Here is a 27,695-nt window from a genome sequence, read left to right as displayed (position 1 = left end):
AAATGAGATATTCGAATGTGCGTCCATGTTCGTGAACGCACAATGCAATGCGTCTTCTAAAGGATCTGCGGACGAGACGTAACATCGCCGGTGTCATGGAGCAACATGCGTCCTCGATGCGCCGTTTTAGATCATCTGGGGATGTGGGCTCAGTGACATAAACACGATCCTTTAGATATCCCCACAAAAAGAATTCTAATGGTGTTAAGTCGGGCGACCTTGCGGGCCATGAATGAGGGCCATGGCGGCCCAACCACCTTCCTGCAAACCTATTGTTTAGTTCTTCCACAACAGCACGCGCAGAATGGGCTGGGTGACCATCGTGCTGCATCCGCATATGGACCCTCGTGCATACACACATGTTCAAGGAGACCACTCAAACTGTCGACAATGAACGTGCGATATAACTCACCTGTCAGCCTACCTGGGAAATAGTGTTGACCGATGATTTCATCCCCAAGGATTCCACACCGTACATTAATAGACCACCTACGTTGACCGTCCACAGGTCGCACCCACCGAGGATTGTTCAAATGGTTCAAATGGCTCTGAGCACTATGGGACTTAACTGCTGAGGTCATCAGTCCCCTAGAACTTAGAACTACTTAAACCTAACTAACCTAAGGACATCACACACATCCATGCCCGAGGCAGGATTCGAACCTGCGACCGTAGCGGGCGCGCGGTTCCAGACTGTAGCGCCTAGAACCGAGGATTGTCTGCGGCCCAATAGTGCACGTTCTGGCGATTCACTGCACCATAATTTATTAACGTGGACTCATCAGAGAACATAACACTTTGCAGAGAGTCCAGTGCGAAATTGCGCATGACCCATTCACAGAATGTAACTCTCGCACGGAAATCGTTCCCATGCAGCTCCCGGGTCAGTGACAGGCGGTACGGGTGTAACCTGTGACCTGTGTACAATGCCCCACACAGATGTGAGACCGACACCAGCGACTGCAGCAACGGCTCGTAAGCTGACATGGGGATCGTGGTGTACTGCAGCTAAAACAAACACCTCCGTCTCCTCAAGTCTTGCAGTTCTTCGTCTTTTACTGCGGCGCATTACCAAGCTGCCTGTTTCCCGAAGTCGTCGTTCGGCACGTGAGAACGTAATGGCTGCCTGAGCTCATCACCCAGGATATCTTACGGCTGCTTCAGTGGCATCGTGTCGGCACTCGACAAGCGTTAGCAACATGTCAACGTACCCGTTGTTCATGTATGCCATCTTCATCCGACATCAATAACTGTGGTATATTGAGTCCCGTTTGTTTGTGTGGGTCGAACTGCCGTGTGCGGCGACAGTCGGCAGTCTAACAGCGCATCGAGGAAGCTTCTCGCCCCGTGACACCATCGACGTTAGAACTCGGCGGCACCACATGTAGAAGGTGCATTGCATTATGTGCAGCGTGTGTGGTATCTGCCCCTGAAACTTTGAAGGGTTGTAGCTCCCAAACTAAAAGTGATAGGAGTGTAATTTAAATTGATGTATACACAGCTGGTGTTACTGATTGAAGTGCATGATAGAAACAACTATTGTTCCATTCAAAAAATTGTATCTTTTTGCTGTAAGTCTTTGGATAATAACACAGTAAACTATGTTCATAGCTCCGCAGACAGTGTAACGTTTCTTATGGTGAGCTACCACAGTAAATATTTCCGTCGCCTGTTACTTCGTAACTTACAGAGGCAAACTCATTTAGTGAAACACTGCGTATATCTACAAGGCTCATGAACCATTCAGTTATCAGCTGCACACAACCCTTTCTGACCACGGGTTACCTGATCAGTCTTTCAGTATGCGAGTTCTTCCAGTTCTTCCAGTGGGGCAATGTCGAGGTAGAGGTTCCATCTTTGGATGTCACTCTGCCAGAACCGATGGTTATTAGCATCTCCATGTTCAAAGGATACGTCACACTGAATGCTTGAAGTTGCTTCACAACAGCACAATTTTCAGTTCCTCTTGATAATAGTCTGGATGCGAAGGATGAACTCGGTTGTGAGCTTATGTAATTTATATATCAGGAAATGGAATGGCCTTAAATTAATAAAACTGACAATCCACGTTAGTGTAGCTACTAAGAACATCAGATCAAGAGGGCTTGTTGAGAAAGGAGCTTCAGACTGACCATCCACCTGTCACTCTATATGTGGACCTACCATTAAGTCCATCTAACATCTGTGTAGAATCTTCATAATTTTCTTTGTACAGCGATGGTAAAATCGTATATTTAAGTTCATTTTTTGTACAAACATCGCTTAATGACAATTTTTAAACAGACTGCACAGTAAATAATGTGTCGTAAGCCCACTTAAAGGAATCCGTTCATGTTGAGACTCTTTGAACGATACGGAATAATGTGCGCATTTCTGGCTGTTACTAGGTCAGTGCACCTGCTGGCTATCTACTCACTGGTGATAGCCGTGAGCCGACTGAGCGTGAACCCTTTCCTGGGGATAGTGGCGCAGGGGGCGGCCAAGCTGCCTGCCCACTTCATGGTGAACTACTTTGCGGCGAGGTTCGGTCGCCGTTGGCCCAGTGTAGGGAGTGCACTGTTGGCTGCACTGGCCAGTCTCCTCATCTTCTGCTTGCTGACTGGTGAGCTGCACCCATGCGTCTTTGTTGATTTAGCCTCTATTTTGTCTAAAAATTGGATGAAAATCATAAGGGATCACAGTTAGTTTTCCAACAGTCAGAGAAGGGAGCTGTGGTAACTAGCTGGCTCAATAATGAAATCAGTAGAAATGGACCAAAGCCAACATACGAGGTGCATTCAAGTTCTAAGGCCTCCGTTTTTTTTCTAATTAACTACTCACCCGAAATCGATGAAACTGGCGTTACTTCTCGACGTAATCGCCCTGCAGACGTACACATTTTTCACAACGCTGACGCCATGATTCCATGTCAGCGGCGAAGGCTTCTTTAGGAGTCTGTTTTGACCACTGGAAAATCGCTGAGACAATAGCAGCATGGCTGGTGAATGTGCGGCCACGGAGAGTGGCTTTCATTGTTGGAAAAATCCAAAAGTCACTAGGAGCCAGGTCAGGTGAGTAGGGCGCATGAGGAATCACTTCAAAGTTGCTATCACGAAGAAACTGTTGCGTAACGTTAGCTCGATGTGCGGCTGCGTTGTCTCGGTGAAACAGCACATGCGCAGCCCTTCCCGGACGTTTTTGTTGCAGTGCAGGAAGGAATTTGTTCTTCAAAACATTTTCGTAGGATGCACCTGTTGCCGTAGTGCCCTTTGGAACGCAATGGGTAAGGATTACGCCCTCACTGTCCCAGAACATAGACATCATCATTTTTTCATTACTGGCAGTTACCCGAAATTTTTTTGGTGGCGTTGAATCTGTGTGCTTCCATTGAGCTGACTGGCGCTTTGTTTCTGGATTGAAAAATGGCATCCACGTCTCATCCATTGTCACAACCGACGAAAAGAAAGTCCCATTCGTGCTGTCGTTGCGCGTCAACATTACTCGGCCACGTGCCACACAGGCAGCCGTGTGGTCGTCCGTCAGCATTCGTGGCACCCACCTGGATGACACTTTTCGCATTTTCAGGTCGTCATGCAGGATTGTGTGCACAGAACCCACAGAAATGCCAACTCTGGAGGCAATCTGTTCAACAGTCATTCGGCGATCCCCCAAAACAATTCTCTCCACTTTCTCGATCGTGTCGTCAGACCGGCTTGTGTGAGCCCGAGATTGTTTCGGTTTGTTGTCACACGATGTTCTGCCTTCATTAAAATGTCTCACCCACGAATGCACTTTCGACACATCTATAACTCCATCACCACATGTCTCCTTCAACTGTCGATGAATTTCAATTGGTTTCACACCACGCATATTCAGAAAACGAATGATTGCACGCTGTTCAAGTAAGGAAAACGTCACCATTTTAAGTATTTAAAACAGTTCTCATTCTCGCCGCTGGCACTAAAATTCCGCCTGCCGTACGGTGCTGCCATCCCTGGGACGTATTGACAATGAACACGGCCTCATCTTAAAACAATGCGCATGTTTCTATCTCTTTCCAGTCCGGAGAAAAAAATCGGAGGCCTTAGAACTTGAATGCGCCTCATACAGTCATCTTGTGTAGAGACTATGACGGAGTGATACTAACAGACTGGAGATGGGTAAAACCGAAAGAGCAGTGGACATATTTTCATAAAAGAATGGTCGCTTTTCCCATTGCTCATAGACTGTGGCATAAATAATAACCACCTGTTAGACACTGACGAAATTCAGCAATAAATGACCAAGTACAGTAACATGTGATGATGATTAATATACGCTGTTACACACTCGAATGTTTAGAATACCATCCCCAACGCAAATTTGGTGTGGTGCTTATGCACCTTGGCCTAATGGTGTAGTGTAGGAAACTATTCTGCTTTGAGCAAGGGGTAATGCACTTAGTTTCCTATTTACAGCAATAAGTCATTGTAAGTAATTGAATCGATCATGAATGGGATAGCAGATTTTATGGGGAATACAATACAACAAGTGCGAAAACGATATACTGTCCTAACTGAACACAAAAAATACTCAAATATGCTGATTAATACAATGTACAGCTATACAGTTAATTCATAAATTTAATCAGCTCGAAAAGAATAGCAAAAATGCTGACAATATGATCAATAGTAAAATAAACAGAAATCTGCTGAAATTTGACCTAAATCATGAAGCGAGTGTAAGTACTCTCTGTGTCAATATTCAGCCACTTCGACAATGGGGAAGAACAAAAATGAGAGAAAAAATCCATATCAATTATGGAAAAAAATCGTTTGCTGATGCTAGATGGCAGTCTTAGTGGCTCACAACTTCTGCTTGTTGCCTGTTGTTGGCCCACAGATAGCTCTGTAAATGAAACGCGATCTACACGAACTGACAAAGGCGAATTACCAGCCCGATTTACCATAATCAGCCCTATGATTTCCGAGTACATTACCAGAGGAACATGACATTGGTTAAAGTAACTGTTTGGTGCAAGCACTATATACAGCTACAAAATACAATCCGTTTTGAAAGTTGAGACCATCCACAGCTCATAATTAAAGTCAAGTCCAGAATCATCGATTCAATCCAATAACTCTTGCTTGGAAAATGTACAAAATCAAATAATTATAATTTATTTCTGCTGTAAGCTGTTGACAATGCTTATTATAATTATACATAAAATGGTTATTTAAGAAACAGTATGAAATTCAGATAGAAGAGAGGAACAACAGTTACTCTATTTTACAAGTTAAGCACTATTTTGTTAGTAACCAAGGATGAATGCCCACATATAAGAAGATGTAGTTTTCTTGTAATATGCATCTGTTTGAAAATAAGGACTACACCACTGAACTTGTTATAACAATTATCTGAGAAGCATACTCAAAATCAATAAACTTTATCAGATAACATCTCAGAATTGGAACCCAATTTATTTTAGGGTATATTTCTTAATAGAAATATAATTTATTGTTTTAAGATGCAAATGTACATTATATGTTGTATCACGCTAGGTTGTTAGGTTTATAGAGACACATTATCAATGTGTGTGCTGAAACAAAAAAATGTGATCACATATTAAAGAACTGGATAATACGTTTACAAGAGATGAATGTTATGATTAGCTCTTTTGTACCTAATCTAAAACACTGAAAATGCTGTAGAATCTCTGCAGAATTTATATTATTCCTATATTATTCGATCATAGGTTTATTTATTCATGATATACCAAATACTTGTCAGATATACATTTAAAGATAGTATCTTCCAGTCATTATTGCTACAATTTGTTAAACTGCTTGATGTATTGCGATACAAAGATAATAAAAAATTGTAGGTTGAATACTTATAAATTAACTCCATAGTTCAATGAACATACTATTTATTTTAAGATAATTAAGGTACCTTTTATTTCCTTATACTGACTGTTTCGAGCTATTGACAGGATTAAATAACTGTAGTTACACTTAGAAAAAGCAGAAACAGTTGAAGTAGAAATGGAGAAGAAGTGAAATGGTGCATCTGCTTTAACTTAAACTATTATAGTAAAGAGTCTGCTGCAAAGTGTAACACTATGACTGCTAATAACACTGACAGAATATAATGTAAATGTAGAAAAAAATTGGAGTATTTCAAATTGGGTTAAAATGGGATTATTATATCAAGAAAAGAATCCAAACATTTAATAAAAAAAAGGAATCTTAGATTTCAAATTTGATTAAGAAATCCACACATATTAAATTTCAATTGTTATCATTACATTATGAATGTACGTCTGGAAACTGTAGAAAAAAAGAAGTAAAGGGTCAAAAGAGTTGCCCATATCGTGAATTACAACCTGGATATAGTTCTCAGCTGTTTCTTAACACCTATGTGTGTCTGTGCCAGGCTGGATTTACATGTCTACATCCGAACTACAGCAACACAAAAAGCTAAAAACGAAACTGCTGAAACAAAGTTTGCAAAATTCACAGACATGTGGCGTACATAATGTGTTTTCCAGTGTATTAGAGTAAGGGTGTGATGTTCCTGTTTAATCGCTGTCCAAGGGAATGACGAAGAGGTTAATATGTTAGCTCGCTCTGTTATTGGCAGGTGAACGTATATCTCTCTCTCAGAACTGAACACACAAAACTTCTCTTCCTGCACAGAACACATCGCGGGTGCAGCCATCGTGATGGCGACCATGCTGATGCAGTTCAGCGCCGTCGCCGGTATGGGCATGGCGAACCTGCAGAGCATCGAGTTGCACCCCACCTGCCTCCGCCAGATCGCAACGGGTGTCGAGTATGCCGTTGCTGGAATTTCCATGTCTTCCCTGCCCTACCTGGCACTGATGGTACGTGAAATGAAAGACGTTGCACATCAGTAGGTGGAAAAAAGCATTACTGCTCGATTACGAGGTTTTTCGTCCAAGTTCAGTCGCAGACGCTGCTTGGGAGGTGCTTTGGATCGTAGAGAAGTATACTGTTAAAATTTTGAGAGCACACGATCGAAGAAGCACTATTAGTTCCTCAGAAGTACACTATCTGAACTATCAGGACCCCCTTCTGTAAAGCGGAATCGACCATTGGATGTCACGAGAGGCTGACGCGCCATTATAAAACGAGGCGGGGAGTACTGCGTTGTCAGTAGGGAAGAAAGAACAGCAGAATTGGACTGTCGGAAGAGCCCAGTGACTTCGACGGCGGACTATTCACTGGCTGTCACCTGAACAGCAAATCCACCAGGCCCATGTTGAGTGCTGATGATGCGACTGTGAAGTGGAAACACGAAGGGACCACCACAGCTAAACCGAGATCAGACAGACTTCATCAGACCTCGTGTACTGACGAACTGGGACTATCGAGCATTGCAGAGTGTAATCCTCAACAGTCCAACGAAATCAGTTGAAGTAATCACTCGGGAGTTCCAAAGTGATAGAACAGTGACTGTACGTAGGGAGTCAAAAAGAATGGCGTACAATGGTCGATGAGGGGTTCTTAACCCATCCATTTTAGTAGTCAGTTCTAAGTGACACTTGAGGAGGTGTAAAGAGTGACGTGTAACCGCCATGTTCAGTTGTTAAAAACCTAGTCAGCTGGTCTCATAATTTTGAAATGAGAGTTAGTATGAATGTCGCGTAATAAATATTTCGTGTGAAGCGTCGTTGCGACAAAGGTCAAGGTCCATTGTGGAAACTAAGCCACTGAATACTAAAAGTAATGTGATGACGTAATGTTCTGACAGAAATTAATAATGCGGATAATAAGATTAAAACTAAATGTAATATTATCAATCAGAAGACTGGTCAGCCTCACAGTACACAGCATACCATAGCAATAAAGCTTAATGATGATCTTTTGAGTTATAATTCGCAAGTTGCAAGTATTTTGAACAATCACTTTCTGAATGTAGCAGCAAAAATAGGGTAAAAGGGTTAAGTTGAAGAAGCAAAAAATATGTTAAAATGTCACTCCCCAGGACTTTAGGCCTTTAGAAATAGCACCATCATCCACCACTGAAATTAAGGGAATTATAAATATTCTGAAAAACATGAACTCATGTGGTGTTGATGGAGTGTCTAACAGAATTTTGAAGTGCTGTTCTAATTTAATAAGTGGAGTCCTTAGCGATATATGTAATGCTTCGCTGTCACAGGGAATTTTTCCACACAGATTGAAATGCGCAATTGTCAAATCTCTTCATAAGAAAGAGGACAAGAGTGACGTAAATAATTATAGACCAATCGCATTGCTGACTTCATTTTCTAAATTATTCGAAAAAGTTATGTATTCAAGAGTAGTCTCACATTTGAGTGAAAATAATTTACTCAGCATGTCACAGTTCAGATTGTGGAAAGTTTACTCGACTGAGAATGCTATCTACACATTTACCCATAAAATAGTACGAGCTCTAAATATCAAATTATCGCCAGTTGGTATTTTTTGTGATCTTTCCATGGGATTTGACTGTGTAGATCATGTCACACTCTTAGAAAAACTCAGGTTTTATGGAATTGAAGGCTATACACACAGCTAGTTTGAATCATACTTAACGAACAGAAAGCAGAAAGTTGTGCTCAATTACACAAATAATGTTGGGAGGGTGGTAAATTCTAATGAATGGGGAGTTATCACAAAGGGAGTCACACAGAGTTCAATTTTGGGTCATCTACTGTTCCTTATTCATGTGAAAGATCTCTCACTTAAGATTTAGGAAGCAGAACTAGTACTTTTTGCTGATGACACTGCAGGAAAAGCAGTTGAAAATAGTGTTAAGTATGTCTTTCAAAGAATTATTAAGTGGTTCTCAGAAGATTGACTCTCCCTCAATTTTGAAAAAGCCCACTGTATCCAGTTCTGTACACCAAACAGAGTCATACCGACAATTGATGCAGCATATGAACAGGGCTGAGCTAAGAGGGCAGATTTCTCCAAATATTTGGGTCTTCTCAATGATGACAGCTTCAACTGGAAGAAGCATATTACTGGGCTTCTCAAGTAATTAAGTTCAACTTCTTTCGCTCTTCGTATAATCGCTAGTCTTGGTAATAAACAGATCAGCCTCCTAACGTACGTTGCATATTTCCACTCAATAATGTCTCATGGAATAGTTTTCTGGGGTAACTCACCACTTAGACATGAAGTATTGATTGCAGAAAAGAGAGCAGTGAGAATAATTAGTGGTGTTCAACCAAGGACGTCATGTGGGTACCTGTTCAAGGAGTTAGGTATTTTAACTGCACCATCAGATTACATATATTCGCTAATGAAATTCATTATAAATAATCCACTCAGTTCGTGAGAACAGCGATGTTCATACGTACAACACTAAAGAAAAAAATGACCTTTCCTATCCGTTATTGAAGCTGTCAGTTGCTCAAAAAGGAGTACATTAATTCAGCAACAAAAATCTTTGATCATTTTCCCTATAACATAAAGTGTCTGGCAGGTAGCAGATCAAGTTTTAAATCTAGCTTAAAATCATTTCTTTTGGACAACTCCTTTTATTTCATGGACGAGTTTCTGTTCTGAACTGGTAAAAAAGAAGTACCTCTAAATGTAGTTGCCTGTGTAGAACTAAAAATTTCAGTAATACTAATGTTAGAACTATTCATGTGTGTACATGTAGTATATTGTAACCTGACTTGCTCCACATCGTATCGATAAAATAATCGCGAAAATGATCTACGGAACATGACATAACCAAACTAAACTAAATTAAGCAATACTTACGACGGACTACACAAAATAAGACACGTACACTCGCGTGTGAGTCGTTCAAAATAAGAATTAATACTGTAAGGGAAATGCTTCATGAGAATAGTTACGGCGGTACACATTCAGCTGCATGCGAACGTACGATCGGAATAGAGGCACGTACATTCTAAGTACTATCATTCCCCCTGGCCTGCGAAAAAGAATTGTGGTTTAAATGCATTTATTCATCTGAGAAAGAAAATAATCGGGCTTCGTAATTAAATCAAAAGAAAGACTGCAGGTTCTGACTGTCGCGGCAAATATGACCTAGATATTGAAATTGGCGCTGGCGGCCACGAAGGGAAAGAGATGAACACATTCACGTACCTCTATTGTCGAGCAGCGCCCTAGTGAAGATCATCGCCTCCATCTAAATTCTCCATACAAAATTAAATCAATAAAAATCTTCCAAAATTACAGGAGCTGGTGTCCATGGTATCGTAAATGCGAAAATCTTATTGTCTGAGAAGTTGCTTTCATTATTTAGCACAATTTCACTTGGAATTACAGAACACTTCGTTTATACTTCTTATCACCAGGACATGAGAACAGCGAAAGGAAACTATTATAAAAACTAATAAACGAAGAGCGTAAATCTTCTTTTGTCCGTTAGTGTTAAACACTTTTCAAATGAATCTTCGGTATGAGAGTCGAATAATTATCTAGACATTTATCAATAAGAAAAAATTATTAAGTTTCTTCATGTTGCCTCCTAGGTCGAACTGTCCGAAGAAATGTCAAATTCCTGGTAATGAGCCCGACCACTACACACTTGTAGTTCTTTCACTCCTTTACACACGTACTTCAATTGCACTGTTCGTGTCTTTTAAGGGATTTCTCTTCACCACTTTGCTTATATAGTTCTGGTGCCGGCCGTGGCACTTAGCTATCATCTACATCTGCATCCATACTCCGCAAGCCACCTGACGGTGTGTGGCCGAGGGTACCTTGAGTACCTCTATCGGTTGTCCCTTCTATTCCAGTCTCGTTCGTGGAAAGAAAGATTCTCAGTGTGCCTCCGTGTGGGCTCTAATCCCTCTGATTTTATCCTCATGGTCTCTTCGCGAGATATACGGAGGAGGGAGCGATATACACTAATCCGCTACGCGGATTCGTGCCGGGGACCGGAACGCCTTCCTGCCTGGAAAGCAGTGTGTTAGAACGCCCGGCTAACCGGGCGGGCTTGGGCTCACACTTAGAAGTGAACGGTATGCGGCGACGGTGGACCGATCAACGTGGTGGTGTGTTATGGGCTGGAGCGATCTTCAGGACAGCGATCGTTCAAGGCCTCTCCAGCCATCCGAATTTACCTTCTCCGTGATTTCCTTAAATCGCTTATGGCAAGAACCTTCCGAAGCCTGAAATGAATACTGGTAAACAATTTTGTGGCTTTCACAATTTTGTGGCTTTCCAATGTTTACCGGCTTTCCGACAGTTATTCGGAGCTGCTTTCGCGTTATATAATGGGCACTCATAAGTTGTTCATGTGATGTCAAAAAATTGAACAACGGTGTACAGCAGTGCTGTCCACCTTTCTTATGTGTTTATTGTTTTGGCACATTTAACTTATGCCTAAGGTGCCGTCAACATAGTCGCTGTTTTAGCATTTCTGCTGTAATTGCTACTAACACAAACGTATAGTACTATAATAGTATTTCAAAGAATTATAATTAAAATATCTTGGATTTGCAATTTACATAATTAACGTGAAATTTAGTACTACATAATCGCTGTAAGTTCAGAAACATCTGATGTCTGCCTGCTACGAGCTGTTCTTAATGCATCATCTAAATGTGAGTCTGTCAGGCTGGATTGATATTCTCTTGACGCTGGTCATAAATGAAAATGTGGCGTCACAGAAGGCAGTGCGGCTATATGCAGGACGACAAAAGCAACAAAAGAATGTCAACACTTGACAGTGGTCGAGGAGTACTGGACCGAAAGCTCGTGGATTTTAAACCGCTCGCTGCTGCTGCAAGCTCGAAAGAATTTTATCGCTCATTGAGTGTTGTTTCTCTACACGAGTTACAAGAAATTCTGGCGAGGAATCATCCTTAGCATAAGCAGCAAGAAATCCATTGTTCATTCGAGTCATTGAGGGCAACCCATCTGTTGATACAGCAATAAGTTTAGGCAGGTGACTTGCTACCTTCTCAACTTTCAGGAATGTATTAAATATGTTTCACGCTCATGAAGTGGCAACACTTTTACAAACTCCTTCTTAACATAAAATTATGAAAGACCATCCTAAAAAACAAACGACTTCCCTATATCGGAAATATCTGTGCTTCCATCAGACAGAAGTGAATAATATACTCTTTCAGGTCCTGATATAACTGAGATTCTAAATTTTTAGAAACCTGTTCCAAGCGCAAATTTATCTTTGTGACTGTCTAACAGAGATTCCGTGATACTGAGCATTGCATCTTTAACTACTTATAACTGAAAGGCTTTTTTTCTTTTCGCTAAAACACAACAGACTTCGTAAGAGGCCAATTTAGATGTCAAGTCTCTGACTTTATATTTTTGTAATTCAGAATTAACAGGGAAGTGAGCGCTGAAGTCCGCGTGATTTAACGAAAGCGACATTCTACATTACTTTTCTTGGGAACAAACACACAACCTTAGCACAATAAATACATGGGTTTTCCTCTTAATTCGAGAAAACAATATTGCTCCTCCTAATCGCTGTTAGAATTGTAGGTTCTTCGTCTTTAACCCATACTTTATTAAGAATTAGCTATCACAAACTCACAGGCTCTCAATTTATACCGGGTAGTGGCAAAAACATTGTACAGGAAGATGCTATCGGTAGAAACAACAATATAAAGAAAGAACTTGTTGTTTGTTGCATAGTTTTGTTGAGACTAAAGTGACTGTCTTCTATTCCAAAACTGCGGTCTAAAGTCTAATGTTTGTTCAGAGTAGTAACGAGTACAGATTTGTGTAATAAAATGTGTTGTTCTGAAATTTGTTTTAATAACAGAAAATGTCGGTGTTTAAATTTTTTTATGAAGGGTGCCAGGAGAACATATCACGGGCACCATGGCTCATGGAGCTGCTTGGTTGGACAACCCTGCTGTAAGCCTTTATGCTTCGCTTGGGGCATATTTCAGAGTACTTGACGGCCCAACACAAAAGTTTTCTCTCTACATACAGTGTTGAGGATTAGTGGACAAAGTACAAGACCGCCGTACAATATGCAGTAGATAAGTATATGCAAATCAAGATCGTAAGAGATGGAAAAGAGCCACCGTGGTACGACAACCGAGTTAGAAAACTGCTGCGGAAGCAAAGGGAACTTCACAGCAAACGTAAACATAGCCAAAGCCGTGCATACAAACAAAAATTACACGAAGCGAAATGTAGTGTGAGGAGGGCTATGCGTGAGGCGTTCAACGAATTCGAAAGTAAAGTTGTATGTACTGATTTGGCAGAAAATCCTTAGAAATTTTGGTCTTACGTCAAAGCGGTAGATGGATCAAAACAAAATGTCCAGACACTCTGTGACAGACTAAAGGCCGAAATACTAAATGTCTTTTTTCCAAAGCTGTTTCACAGAGGAAGACTGCACTGTAGATCCTTCTCTAGATTCTCGCACAGATGACGAAATGGTAGATATAGAAATAGATGACAGAGGGATATAAAAACAACTAAAATCGCTCAAAAGAGGAAAGGCCGCTGTACCTGATGGGATACCAGTTTGATTTTACACAGAGTACGCGAAGGAACTTGCCCCCCTCTTGCAGCGGTGTACTGTAGGTCTCTAGAAGAGCGTAGCGTTCCAAAGGATTGAAAAAGGGCACAGGTCATCCCTGTATTCAAGAAGGGTCGTCGAACAGATGTGCAGAACTATAGACCTATACCTCTAACGTCGATCAGTTGTAGAATTTTGGAACACGTATTATGTTCGAGTATAATGACTTTTCTGAAGACTAGAAATCTACTCCGTAGGAATCAGCATGGGTTTCGAAAAAGACGATCGTGTGAAACCCAGCTCGCGCTATTCGTCCACGAGACACAGAGGGCCATAGACACGGGTTCCCAGGTAGATGCCGTGTTTCTTGACTTCCGCAAGGCGTTCAGTACAATCCCCCACAGTCGTTTAATGAACAAAGTAAGAGCATATGGACTATCAGACCAATTGTGTGATTGGTTTGAAGAGTTCCTAGATAACAGAACGCAGCATGTCATTCTCAATGGAGAGAAGTCTTCCGAAGTAAGAGTGATTTCAGGTGTGCCGCAGGGGTGTGTCGTAGGACCGTTGCTATTCACAATCTATATAAATGATCTTGTGGATAACATCGGAAGTTCACTGAGGTTTTTTGCAGATGATGCTGTAGTATATCGAGAGGTTGTAACAATGGAAAATTGTACTGAAATGCAGGAGGATCTGCAGCGAATTGACGCATGGTGCAGGGAATGTCAAATGAATCTCAATGCAGACGAGTGTAATATGCTGCGAAAACATAGAAAAAAAGAAAGATCCTTTATCATTTAGCTACAATATAACAGGTCAGCAATTGGAAACAGTTAATTCCAAAAATTATCTGGGATTAGGCATTAGGAGTGATTTAAAATGGAATGGCCATATAAAATTAATCGTCGGTAAAGCAGATGCCAGACTGAGATTCATTGGAAGAATCCTAAGGAAATGTAATCCGAAACAAAGGAAGTAGGTTACAGTACACTTGATCGCCCACTGCTTGAATACTGCTCACCAACGTGGGATCCGTACCAGAGAGGGTTGATAGAAGAGATAGAGAAGATCCAACGGAGAGCAGCGCGCTTCGTTATAGGATCATTTAGTAATCGCGAAAGCGTTACGGAGATGATAGATAAACTCCAGTGGAAGACTCTTTAAGAGAGACGCTTAGTAGCTCGGTACGGGCTTTTATTGAAGTTTCGAGAACATACCTTCATCGAGGAGTGAAGCAGTATATTGCTCCCTCTTGCGTATAACTCGCGAAGAGACCATGAGGATAAAATCAGAGAGATTAGAGCCCACACAGAGGCATACCGACAATCTTTCTTTCCACGAACAATAAGAGACTGGAATAGAGGGGAGAACCGATATAGGTACTCAAGGTACCCTCCGCCACACACCGTCAGGTGGCTTGCGGAGTGTGGATGTAGATGTAGATTCCTAACCTTTCTTAGTGGAATCAAACATTAGCTAGTACCACCATCCCCAAGGCCTACCATCTGCTGCCCCCTCCCCCTTCCCCACACCCAACCTTACCACCAACTTTAGCACCTAACTAAAGTGTAGAATGAAAGAGTTTTCTGGGAACACTTTTATTTTTAAAATGATAAAAGATGAATTATATTTAGTTTGTGTATGTGTGTTTGTGTGTGCATGTGTGAGGAATTCGTGGTGCAGTACAAATCCTTCTCAGAAAAGGAAGACTAACCGTCCACAGTGAGTGTAGACACTTGTTACAAAGCATGCTTCCACTCCATTACCGCTTTCCACTGCGGCACTTGTTTGACCTGCACGCTGCAACCCCATTTGAAATCAAACAGGTTCAGATGTGTGCACCATACTTACTGTTCGTAAATCACTTCATTGCTGTGTTCCTTACTTCTGAACTGGCAGATTTGGACGACTTCAGGCTGCTAATGCTTTGTATCTAACCACTCTTATAAAAAAATAATAATAAAACCGTGCACAACACTATAGTGCACAACTTATAGTTACTGGCTTGTTATGTTGTCAATTAATTCATTTATCTGTTTCAAAGCGAGTTATGAAGCAGTTTCTGGATTACTGCAGTTTCTACCTATAAATTGGAGAAGACATTTTCTTCAAATATTTATCTTTGGTTACGTATATGTCTCTCTTTTATCATCAGTGATGTACAGGACAAAGCACAACACACGTGTGTAGTGGGTAGACCACATGAGGAACCTGTAACGTCCACCACATTGGTACGACTAATTGAAAAAAAGTTATTCTTGATGACTTATATAATCAATATTAGAGTCCTACAAAGTTGTGATAATAGTAATGATCTTTTGAAAGTAATTTAGTTTCGTGGCTGAAAAAGAATCAAATGCTTTACTTTTTATCCCTCAGAAAATTTCATTTTAGCCCTCAGGAGCTATTACCTCCAGGCTGAGAACCGCTGGTATAGGAGCTTCTGTGTTCTCGCTATACTTTTGATGTCAGTGAACCATTCCCTCATGTTATGTTGATAATATTTGGCAACATGATGATCGCTTGAGACCGAAACTAGTAGAAAACAGTAAAAATTGTTAAAATAACAACTTCTGGTGGTTTTAAGATGTCTTTTCTGGTTCTTTTCAGTGCCGCACTGTGTCTTAGGAAATATGGTCTGCAGAACAAAAAAGATTCATTGTTTCATTCTCCTCGCCCCATATGATGGAGAATGGTCTGCCAGCGGTACGAATAGCTGAAAAGTCTAAAATATGCGTAAGATCGAAACTATATACCGTGAATAAATAGCAAAACATTTTTTTACTTCTATATCGATACCCCACAATCCGCATTACGGTGCTTGGCGGAGGATATCCTGTGCCACTACTAGTTAATTCCTTTCCTCTTCCACTCGCAAATAGAACGAGAGGAAAAAACAGTAGATATATGCCTCCGTATAAACCCTAATTTACCGCACCTTATCTTTGTGGCCCTCACGCACAATGTATGTTGCAGGCAACGGAATTGTTCTGCAATCAGATAAAATGCTGGCCCTCTAAATTTCCACAGTAGTCTCCCTCGAAAAGAACGTTGCCTTCCCTTCAGGCATTCCCTTTTGAGTTCCCGAAGCATCTCCGTAACACTTGCGTGTTGTTCGATGCTATTGGTAACAAACAAACCTAGCAACTCGCCTCTGAATTGCTTGGACACCTTCCTTTAAGCCGACCTGTTATGGATCTCAAACATTCGAGCAGTACTCAAGAATAGGTTGCACTGGCATCCTATATGCAGTCTACCTTACAAATGAACGATACTTTCCTGGAATTAGCCCAATAAACCGAAGTAGACCATTCACCTTCCCTTCCACTATCCTCAAGTACTCATTCGACTTCATATCGCTTGGCAACGCTGTTGTTGTTGTTGCTGTTGTTGTGCTCTTCAGTCCTGAGACTGGTTTGATGCAGCTCTCCTTGTTACTGCATCCTGTGCTAGCTCCTTCATCTCCCAGTACCTGCTGCAGCCTTACGCCCAGATATTTAAGCGAAGTAACAGTCTCAAGCAGGACACTTCTAATTCTGTATCCGAACATTACAGTTTTTTTTTCTACTCATCCGCATTAACTTATTTTTCTTCATTTAGAGCCAACTGCCATTCATGATACCAAGCAGAAATTTTGTCAAAATCATCTCGTATCCTTCTATAGTCACTCAAGTTCAACACCATACCGTACACCACAGCGTCATCAGCAAAACAACCGCTGATTGCTGCACGCCTTGTCCGCCATACCATACATGAGTCTCAGCAATTCTGAGACCATGTCAAAACCTCAACAGTAGTTGCTCATTCTACCACGGACATACAAAGAGAAGCGAACAGGGGTCTTCATATTATATATGTAGATACAGAAGATTTAATAAAATATGTTTTATTTACTTATAATTATTTACTTATAATTTATTTACTTATAAAACAGAAGTACAACTTACATTTTATGTTTGCATGCAGTAGTGTTCGTGTATTATGCTTCTGATGGATGACGAATGGAATTTATGTTATAATTCCGAAAAGAAAATTTTTATGTAATATAATTACACTTTTAAAATTTTGAGATTTTTTTTTACTTTACTTGTACTGTGAAATCTAAATTCTTGCTAAATTACGTGATTCAACAGTAACAAGAAGTACTTTATAGGCTTTGATGAATGAATTTGCCAGTATCAAAACATGTGACATGAATGGTCGAATCTTTTGACTGCATTGACTTAGAAGCTTAAATCATTTACGGATCCAAGAAACGATAGATCTTACAATTAGTCAGTGAAATAAATTTGAATATGATACACCAACCTGTTCAGGAGAAAGAGGCGTCCTAACAGACGGACAAAATGGTTGAAATGGCTCTGAGCACTATGGGACTTAACTTCTGAGGTCATCAGTCCCCTAGAACTTAGAACTACTTAAACCTAACTAGCCTAAGGACATCACACACATCCATGCCCGAGGCTGGATTCGAACCTGCGACCGTAGCGGTCGCGCGGTTCCAGGCTGTAGCGGCTAGAACCGCTCGGCCACCCCGGCCGGCAACAGACGGACAGATGGATAAAAAACGACAAAAATTTTTGTTCGAGATAGATGATTACAAATTAACAATTTTCTGATTTTTTTCATTGCTTGTACTGCAAAACCTTGCTTCTTACCAAATTTCGCTGTTCTAGGTCAACAGGCCAACGGGAAATCCCTATACGTTCGGAAGGAGGAGTTTTCGAGTATCAAAATACGTAATATATATGGCCTTAACTTTTGATTGCATTGACTAAGAAGCTTTAAATTTTCACTCCACAAAGGGATTGCAGACTTTAATACGTGACGTAAATTTGAACTTGATATTTCTACTTGTTCCTGAGAAAAATTGTTCTAGACAGTCGGACAGATAGACAGACATACAGAGAGACGGACGACAAAGCAAGGCTATAGGACTACCGTGTTTACAGGTTGACGCACGGAACCGTAAAAATAAAAAAATAAAAATATTTAAAAGACGTTGCTGACGGATAAAGATGTTAAAAAGTAACCTGCACCGTCACTAAAAAGCTGGAGAACTTGAACCAGGAAGAAATTGTAGGGTATGGCTGTAAGCATAAATGTTCGTTTGCTAGTATCTGTAGAGAGGAAAGTAGGTACTGAAGTGGACGCAGTGGACGAGGGTTCGCAGACAAGGAGGAGTATCAAGCGTGGGTATGACTGTAATATGAAGAGGAGAAGGGACAGGGAAAGGTAGAGAGGGAAGCGAGAAGGCGGGTCCGTTATATGGGGTGGTAGAGATGATCTTGATGATGAAATCCCATACCTAGTGACGGAGCGTAGGGGACGATGCGGGAGACCCGCACCGCTTTACTAGGCAAGGTCCTAGTGGAGGTGGTTTGCCATTGCCTTCCTCCGACCGTAATGGGGATGAATGATGATGATGAAGACGACACAACAACACCCAGTCATCTCGAGGCAGGAAAAATCTCTGACCCCGCCGGAAATCGAACCTCGGGAAACGAGAACGCTACCGCGAGACCACGAGCAGCGGACTGTGGTATAGGTATGCAAGAATAATAGCTGTTGCGACGGATAGACGGATAAATATCGGGGCATATTTCGTTTTCTGAGAGGGAGATGGTCGGAAATTTGGTTGGGAACGGATGGTGGGGGGGGGGGGGGGGGCATGTAGTCGTGAAATACAGGGTGATTCGTATAAATCTGAACTACTTCCTCGGAAAGCTCGTAAATTCGGGGAAGTTGTTTTAATGATCTCAGTAGCGCTGAGAGAACCAGAAGTACTGCCCGTTGGTGCCAAGTTGACTGTCGTTCCTGCCCATGTTGTCCTTTGTCGGGTATAACGCCGCGCTTTCTCGCCTCGTGTTACTTCGTTTGTAGTCTCGTTGGTCACGGTTTGTGGAGTCTGCGAGTGTGCAGTTCGGGTCGCGTGACAGTAACGAGCAAATTAGCGATTCGATCGCAGTCTTTAACTGGCAGTAACATGGAGTACACACTTCGAGAGCGAGTTGTTATTGTGAAAACATACTGGAAGACAAACTTGTTGTTTACGACATGACAGACATTCCAGAGAAAATTCTGCATGCGCGATGTTCCAGAAAAGCTAACAATTTTATCATTTGTAAAAAAGCTGTTGACAACCGACGAGCTAAACTGTTGTAGTTGTAAACACAAACCACGACTTAGTGCAGATGCTATTGATAATGTGCAGAGAAGTTCTCTCCAAGGAAATCGTTGCATCGATTGAGCCAGGAGACAGGCATTTCATATGGCACATGTCAGAGAGCTCCGATGAAATCGGCATTGCGGCCACACAGAGTGCACGTGATGCAAGAATGCAAGAAACAGATCATGAGAAAAGAATGCTTTCCTGTCGATGGTATCAGGGGTTTCTAATTCAACAGCCTCTCCATAACTTAGTTTACAGATGAGGCATGGTTGCATCTTCCAGGTTACACCAAAACACGAAACAGTAGACGCCGGGCTGGTGTTAACCCCCATATCGTCCACGAAACAGCACTGCATGATGAAAAGGTTGGAGTGTGGTGCACGGTGTCAGCTTCCAGAATTGTTGGCCCCGTTTTCCTTGATACGACTGAAGACTCTACAGTTTACAAGGGCATCTTCAATACATTTGTGGAGCAGCTAGATGATGTCGAAACAAAACAGGTATTTTACAACAATATAGAGCAACATGACACATGTCTAGCGCTTCCATGCAACTTGTAACATGTGTCTATGGTGATCGATGATCTCAAAAAAATTGTGCCCCTCCCCGATCACCTGACCAACACTCCTCCTTCCCCCCCCCCCCTCCCCCACTCACGAGATATTTTCGTGTGGGGATATCTTAAAGGCGGAATTTACAAAAACAGACCACGGACAACTGCAGAAGTTCGTGAGGCCATTAGTCACGAAATAAACAACACTGGTGAGGATACACGTCGCAGAATGCTGCGGAATTTGGTGAAACGAATATAGTTGTACATCGATGTTGGTGAAGGGCACTTCCAGCATTTGCTGTGAGAAACTTGTATGTCTGCATGTATGTATGTAATCTCCAAGTTGTATATTGTCTCTCAAAATTGTAAATGTGTCCCATTATAGGTTCAAATGTTATGACTCAATAAAGCAGTTTGCAAATTAGAGACGAGATAATATGAATGTTGAAGTTGAGTTTTCAGATAGTGTTGGATGTGCTTAGGAGCTCATTGTGTAGCAGGAGAGGTGGGAATTTGATAAGGGTGGTAAAGGGTACAATGAGGGAAACTAAGTAGATGTTTAAAGGGAGAAGAGGGTGCATGACGGTCACCGATTTAGAGGGAGTAATAGAACGTTGGTGGAGAATACATCAGTGCAACACTGGCATAGCAGACTATAGGTCAGATCATGGTGCATGACGATGATAGTGTGGGGGTGCAGTCCCCTTTTCGCCCAGTTAATAGGGTTTGTAATCTCATTCTGGTACGTGCTTTCTGTTGGATGGTTGTCAAGGGAGTTTTAGAGTCGTATTAATTCACTTGGAAACGTATCTGTGGTTCGTGTCTCTCATTCTCACTACTTACAAGTATGTTTTCCTTTCGCAGAATGACAAGCGACTTCCCTTCGCCATCCTCTGTGCCCTCGAGCTGATGGTAGCATTTTCTGTGTCGTTCCTACCAGAATCTGCAATGCAGCGATTGCCAGAGACGTTAAGGGATGGTGCCGTCTTTGGCAGAGGGCAACCTTACTGGAGCTGGAAACCAAAACCACCTCTTCAGTACGCCACAGGATAAAGGAGTTCCAGAACTTCCTTACAGTGTAGTTCTACACTGGTCATAGAGTAGCAGCTGACATGTTAATGCGACGCTAGCAGCCTACGACTTCTGTTTGCTGACGCCTTGCATGACTTGCTCGGCCTGCTATGAGTGGTTAACAGTGCAGGTCGAACTTTATTTCAAACCTGTAAACAGTAGCACGAAAACTAAGGCTGACCAGGATTAGATTATAAATTTACTCTCTGGTGCAACTAGCGACTCCTGAGAATCAATTTTTACAAGACACAGGCAATAATTACTGGACGAACTACTTGCAGGATCCATCTCCACGTCCATCTCCATGGTTTCTGTCTAACCATTTATGACCGCCCTATCCAATAAACGCTATACCAAACTAAACCAACATAGAAACCGCACCCACTGGCTGTCCAAAGAAAACAAAATATCACAATAGACTAAAACTACACGCTGCACAACTAACAGCCTTAATCTGAGGACTAATCCTGTTATTCCAACGTCACCTGGATTTATACCCCTTACACCCACACCTTTAATTTTAACACTCCCCCAAAAATGATACTATGCAACTTTCCTCGCTCTCTGTATCCACCTACTACCTCCTCCCCCTCTCCCCCACCTGTTACACCTACAAGCGCTCCACATCCAATTCCAAAAAATATTTAATCGCCTCTCACAACCTGGCCTCGAAATCCCATCCAGAGATCTACCCATCCTTCTATCTCTAACAGAAGTCTCTTCTTGCTTCCATGTGTGTGTGTTACAGTTCGCAACCCCAAACCACTTTTCTGGGTCCTCCTCCTCGACTCTTCACTCCACATTCATTCGAAAACGCATTTAAGCAGGTGAAATGTTAAACAGAATTATTATAGAGAGTGATGTAATTATATATGGATATAAACGCCACCTACTCTTTACATACATTTAGTTAAATGAAGACCGCCATTTAAAGGGTTTTTTAAAATTTTTAAAATTAAAAAGCAGCAAATATCAGTATTTAAATTACAATCTGAAATATACGATAGCTTGTTTTAATAATTTTAAAAAGGCGAAAATATTTTGTATTTTTAAAGTTTTGTAAAGTGTTTATACGTTTTTTGACTGCTGTTCCTCAACAGCATCAATGTAAAATATAGATCTAGTTCTCTAATTTCGTCAATGTTTTTAATAAACATAGTAATCTTCTCATTATTTTTATCTTCACATTCTTACACATTTTTACAAATTCTTGATGTTGTGGTTGATATAAGCTTTAAGTGAGTTCTCTTATTCCAGTTCAACCATCCTGAAGCTAGAATATAAATATCAATCATTAATGTTGTTTTTCCTCAGCTGTGTAGCTATTACAGCATATGGAATTGAATTAGGTAAAAGCCTTCCATGCATATTTTCTGGTTTCACTCTGGAATTCTTATTTTTGGTTTGCAACCTTTTTTCGTATAATTAAATAAAATTTTATTAACATTACATGAGTCACTATTTCAGTGGAGTGGTAAGTCATCTGTTCTCAAAAAAGATTGACTGTACTTGCGTGAGAAAAATTAAATAATTTGCTGTAGTTGGGTTTTATACATTTCTAACTCCATATATTGCACAAAAATAATAAATTGTATTACGATGGATAAACGATAGAAATTCCTGTTTTCCAATGTAGTTTGGAAACATTTATTCATTCAACAAAGCCAAATAATCACATTAAATCATGTGAAATTTTAAATAGATTTATTATTGAGGGTGACATAATTATATATGGATATAAACTTTAGTATTAGAAGTGTGTTTGGATTCAGTAATCAAATTATTGAAAAACTGTTACTAATGATGTTCCTAAATTTATTCTGTTTGAATTCATCAGTATGAATTTTAATATAGCTGATGGAATGTTTGTGGAGCATACTGATCATTTTCATTGAGAAACTAGGCTTATTGCTTCATTCAAGTCCAATGCTGAATTTGGTGGACCAACAGCTCATGAACCACATTATGCTGTATATATTCCACTTTTTAATATTATACAGGAATTAGATCTAACTGTAACTGAAGAAAATTGTGATTTGATTGACTTCAATGGTGCCTCTGTAACAGTTATTTTAGAAATGGTCTAACAAATTTTTATCTTTAATCAATAGTTAACAAAACAGAGAGCCATCAGTTCTATTCATTGCCTGAGAATGGGAAATCAAAAAAGAATCTAAATATGCTTAACAGAGACACAAATATTAACATAAATATAGGAGACAAATGGCTTCATCCTGATAAAACTCAGTTGTACATGAGCTTTAATATTATTGGAGCTGATGATACAGGTTATACAGGGTGTTATAAAAAGGTACAGCCAAACTTTCAGGAAACATTCCTCACACACAAAGAAAGAAAATATGTTATGTGGACATGTGTCCGGAAACGCTTACTTTACATGTTAGAGCTCATTTTTTTACTTCTCTTCAAATCACATTATTCATGGAATGGAAACACACAGCAACAGAATGTACCAGCGTGACTTCAAACACTTTGTTGGAGGAAATGCTCAAAATGTCCTCCATTAACGAGGATACATGCATCCACCCTCCGTCCCATGGAATCCCTGATGCACTGATGCAGCCCTGGAGAATGGCGTATTGTATCACAGCCGTCCGCAATACTAGCATGAAGAGTCTCTACATTTGGTACTGGGGTTGTGTAGACAAGAGCTTTCAAATGCCCCCATAAATGTAAGTCAAGAGGGTTGAGGTCAGGAGAGCGTGGAGGCCACGGAATTGGTCCGCCTCTACCAATCCATCGGTCACCGTATCTGTTGTTGAGAAGCGTATGAACACTTCGACTGAAATGTGCAGGAGCTCCATCTTGCATGAACCACATGTTGTGCCGTACTTGTAAAGGCACATGTTCTAGCAGCACAGGTATCAGAGTATCCCGTATGAAATCATCATAACGTGCTCCATTGAGCGTAGGTGGAAGAACATGGGGCCCAATCAAGACATCACCAACAATACCTGCCCAAACGTTCACAGAAAATCTGTGTTGATGACGTGATTGCACAATTGCGTGCGGATTCTCGTCAGTCCACACATTTTGATTGTGAAAATTTACAATTTGATCACGTTGGAATGAATCCTCATCCGTAAAGAGAACATTTGCACTGAAATGAGGATTGACACATTGTTGGATGAACCATTCGCAGAAGTGTACCCATGGGGGCCGATCAGCTACCGATAGTGCCTGCACACGCTGTACATGGTACGGAAACAACTGGTTCTCCCGTAGCACTCTCCATACAGTGACATGGTCAACGTTAGCTTGTACAGCAGCAACTTCTCTGACGCTGACATTGGGGTTATCGTCAACTGCACGAAGAATTGCTTCGTCCATTGCAGGTGTCCTCGTCGTTCTAGGTCTTCCCCAGTCGCGAGTCATAGGCTGGAATGTTCCGTGCTCCCTAAGACGCCCATTAATTGCTTCAAACGTCTTCCTGTCGGGACACCTTTGTTCTGGAAATCTGTCTCGATACAAACGTACCACGCCACGGCTATTGCCCCGTGCTAATCCATACATCAAAAGGGCATCTGCCAACTCCGCATTTGTAAACATTGCACTGACTGCAAAACCACGTTCGTGATTAACACTAACCTGTTGATGCTACGTACTGATTTGCTTGACGCTAGTACTGTAGAGCAATGAGTCGCATGTCAACACAAGCACCAAAGTCAACATTACCTTCCCTCAATTGGGCCAACTGGCGGTGAATCGAGGAAGTACAGTACATACTGACGAAACTAAAATGAGCTATAACATGGAAATTAAGCGTTTCCAGACACATGTCCACATAACATCTTTTCTTTATTTGTGTGTGAGGAATGTTTCCTGAACGTTTGGCCGTACCTTTTTGTAATACCCTGTAGAACTTATGATGAAAACTCTAATACAAAATCAGTTGTTTATTATGTGTTAGAGCTATTTGATTTTACAACCATAAAGAAAGCAAATAATGTTATGTCTAGAATAGAGCTTTCTTTTTTTTAATCATCAGCTTTGTTGTGCTTGACTTCATATCTCAGTAGTAAAATAAGTGTGGAAGAACACGTACTTAATAATGATACAAAAAAGACTATGAGAGATGAAGTGTTCTATCCACTGAATATGCTTGGCTGTTTCTGTAGGCACCACAAAGAAATTTTTTTGGAGGGGGATCTTACTGTAATTTTTACTTGTAGTTCCAGTGCTGGAGAGCTCTTCTTAGATGGACTGACTACAATAATGCCAGAGTTGAATTAAAGATACACTTGCAAAAGAAGGTGAAAGTGTAGAGCTATCGAAATGCGTGTACCTATTCTTAAATTGAACTGTATTATGAGCTTGAACAATGAGAAACTATACTGAAAAATCCTCAAATTCCAATATTTTTCTATGAGTTACAAACTGTACAAGTTGGTAGTTTAGGTAACAAGCAAAATTTCGAGTTATGTATCACAAATTACTAAAATTCAGTAGAGTTTGATCTGCCATATTTAGTTTTTTTTTGTGTTTCAAACTAATCGTAACAACAATTGGCCAGTTTATTTGTCACTAAACCATCATATTTAACTTCAGAACATTTGTATTAAAAATAGAAGGAATGAAATATTACCTCAAGAAATGTGGAATTTCGATCCACAAAAACATTGATATGAAGACATGTGATGCATTCCTTCGCTTTAAGCGAGTTACACAGTCGAAGAGCTATGTTAGTATAGGTCCAATTATTTTTGTAACGAACTATTCTATCTACATGATTAATATGACTCACGTATAGAATATTGTTACTGCTCAGAGGACTATTGTGAGACGACGTGCCACATTCATACATCGAAAGAAGCAGCTCACAGAATATTAACTGAGAATTTTTAAACTGAATATCTAATGATTTCCAATTTTATTTATTATTGTTTTTCTGGATATCTCTTTTATGAAGATTATGATAGAATTTTGAAATTTGAAAATCGGTTAACATTTGGCTGAGAAATTAACGAAAATTGATCTAGTCTGCAGACCAGCTGGCAGGAAATGTTGCGTAGCTCCTGTGTCTAGTGTGGTTGACGATTGGCTGAAGCTTCTATCGCTGTCTGGCGCGAGCAGAAGGCTGCTCCATATTATCAAACAGCAGTTTTCTGGATGGGTTTAGCAGCTGGACCTGGTTCAGTAAATCGCTAACAGAGATGTCTTTTTGTTCTCGAATCAACTTCTTTCCTCAATAACCAACTATATACACGTTTTGTGAGCGTTATTTCCTTGCCCTATGAGGCACAGCTGAATAGCTAAGGGATTGATTCGGTCAGTCAATACTATTGTTATCAGCTAATATCGTCCAATGCACGAGCTCAGCTGAAAGAAGACGAAACACAGCTGTCAGCAGCCCTTCTCTGTACATGCCAATGTGTACTGACCAAGGCAGCATAAAGGAAGAAGATGGATGGACAACAGTTAGCATCCAAGTCAAAGTCCAACAGTGACATTCAGGAAAACAAAAAAAAGCTGTATGACGTAATGCAATAAAGAGAGTGCCACCAGAATAAACCCTGCCAGGTTTTCTTTCAAAAGGCACCGAAAGGTTTGGATGAAATTTTGTATAATTTTGTGTCTCAAATTACTTTTTACATTAATTTTAGTGTGCTCAAAGTTCCCATTATTTTTAAACTAACATTTTTTTTCGTTCAATATGGATTTTAATTAGGAATAATAACACATCTCTAATGTTTTCAGTTAATGCTAGTAGACTCAAAATCCCCTCAATTTTCGAGTAAAATTTTGTTTCATTCTTTGTGGATTTTAATTAGTGCGCTCAAAACTGGCTTGGATTTTTATAAATAGTAGTAAGTGGGTACGTTTAGTGCACTTGGTATGTTTGTAATGCATAATCTTTTTATGAATTAATTAAATTAATTATTATATTATGTTAATGTATTTATAATATAATTTTATGTAATTAATTTGTATAAAAGGTTATGTATTAAAAACATTCCAATTGTTTTGAATTTACCCACTTACTACTACTGTTAATGTGTGTGTGTGTGTACAGAGAGAGAGAGAGAGAGAGAGAGAGAGAGAGAGAGAGAGAGAGAGAGATTCCAACCACAGCATATATGTTCCACTGTTTGAGTGGGGAGTAGATATGGATATAATATAAAATGAAGGATTCATAGGGTACAAGGCAATTAAATTCATGCTGACTTCCGAAACCATATTCAATATTTCTGTGATTAATTACGTTTATTTTAAAAAATTATTACATACTACATAAATTAGCATTGTATTAGACGATAGTAGATTCAGCTGTTGTGATTTTAAATATTTAACCTAATCTGTGATAAGTATCCATGTGTATGTACAATAATCACATAATAATATCAAGAAAAATTGCCTTATACACTTCAGGTGGACAGCATGTTAATATTACAGTTAAGACATAGATTAGTTATAGATTGTGGAGTAATATGC

General features: G+C 40.4%; 1 protein-coding gene across 1 annotated transcript in view; it reads left to right on the top strand.

Moving 5' to 3' along the window:
- The window catches only part of LOC124789259 (solute carrier family 22 member 7-like), a 155,098-nt gene extending 148,582 nt beyond the window's left edge, over positions 1-6,516 (top strand). The window contains exons 7-8 of the mRNA XM_047256556.1: positions 2,388-2,602; positions 6,509-6,516. Of these exons, the coding sequence (XP_047112512.1) occupies positions 2,388-2,602; positions 6,509-6,516 (223 nt within the window). The remainder of the gene's footprint in view (positions 1-2,387; positions 2,603-6,508) is intronic.
- Positions 6,517-27,695: the final 21,179 nt, after the last annotated feature.

This window comes from Schistocerca piceifrons, chromosome 3 (genome assembly GCF_021461385.2).
Source record: "Schistocerca piceifrons isolate TAMUIC-IGC-003096 chromosome 3, iqSchPice1.1, whole genome shotgun sequence".
Classification (NCBI taxonomy): domain Eukaryota; kingdom Metazoa; phylum Arthropoda; class Insecta; order Orthoptera; family Acrididae; genus Schistocerca; species Schistocerca piceifrons.
Note: the sequence above shows the minus strand (reverse complement) of the source record. Positions and strands in the feature narration are given on the sequence as shown.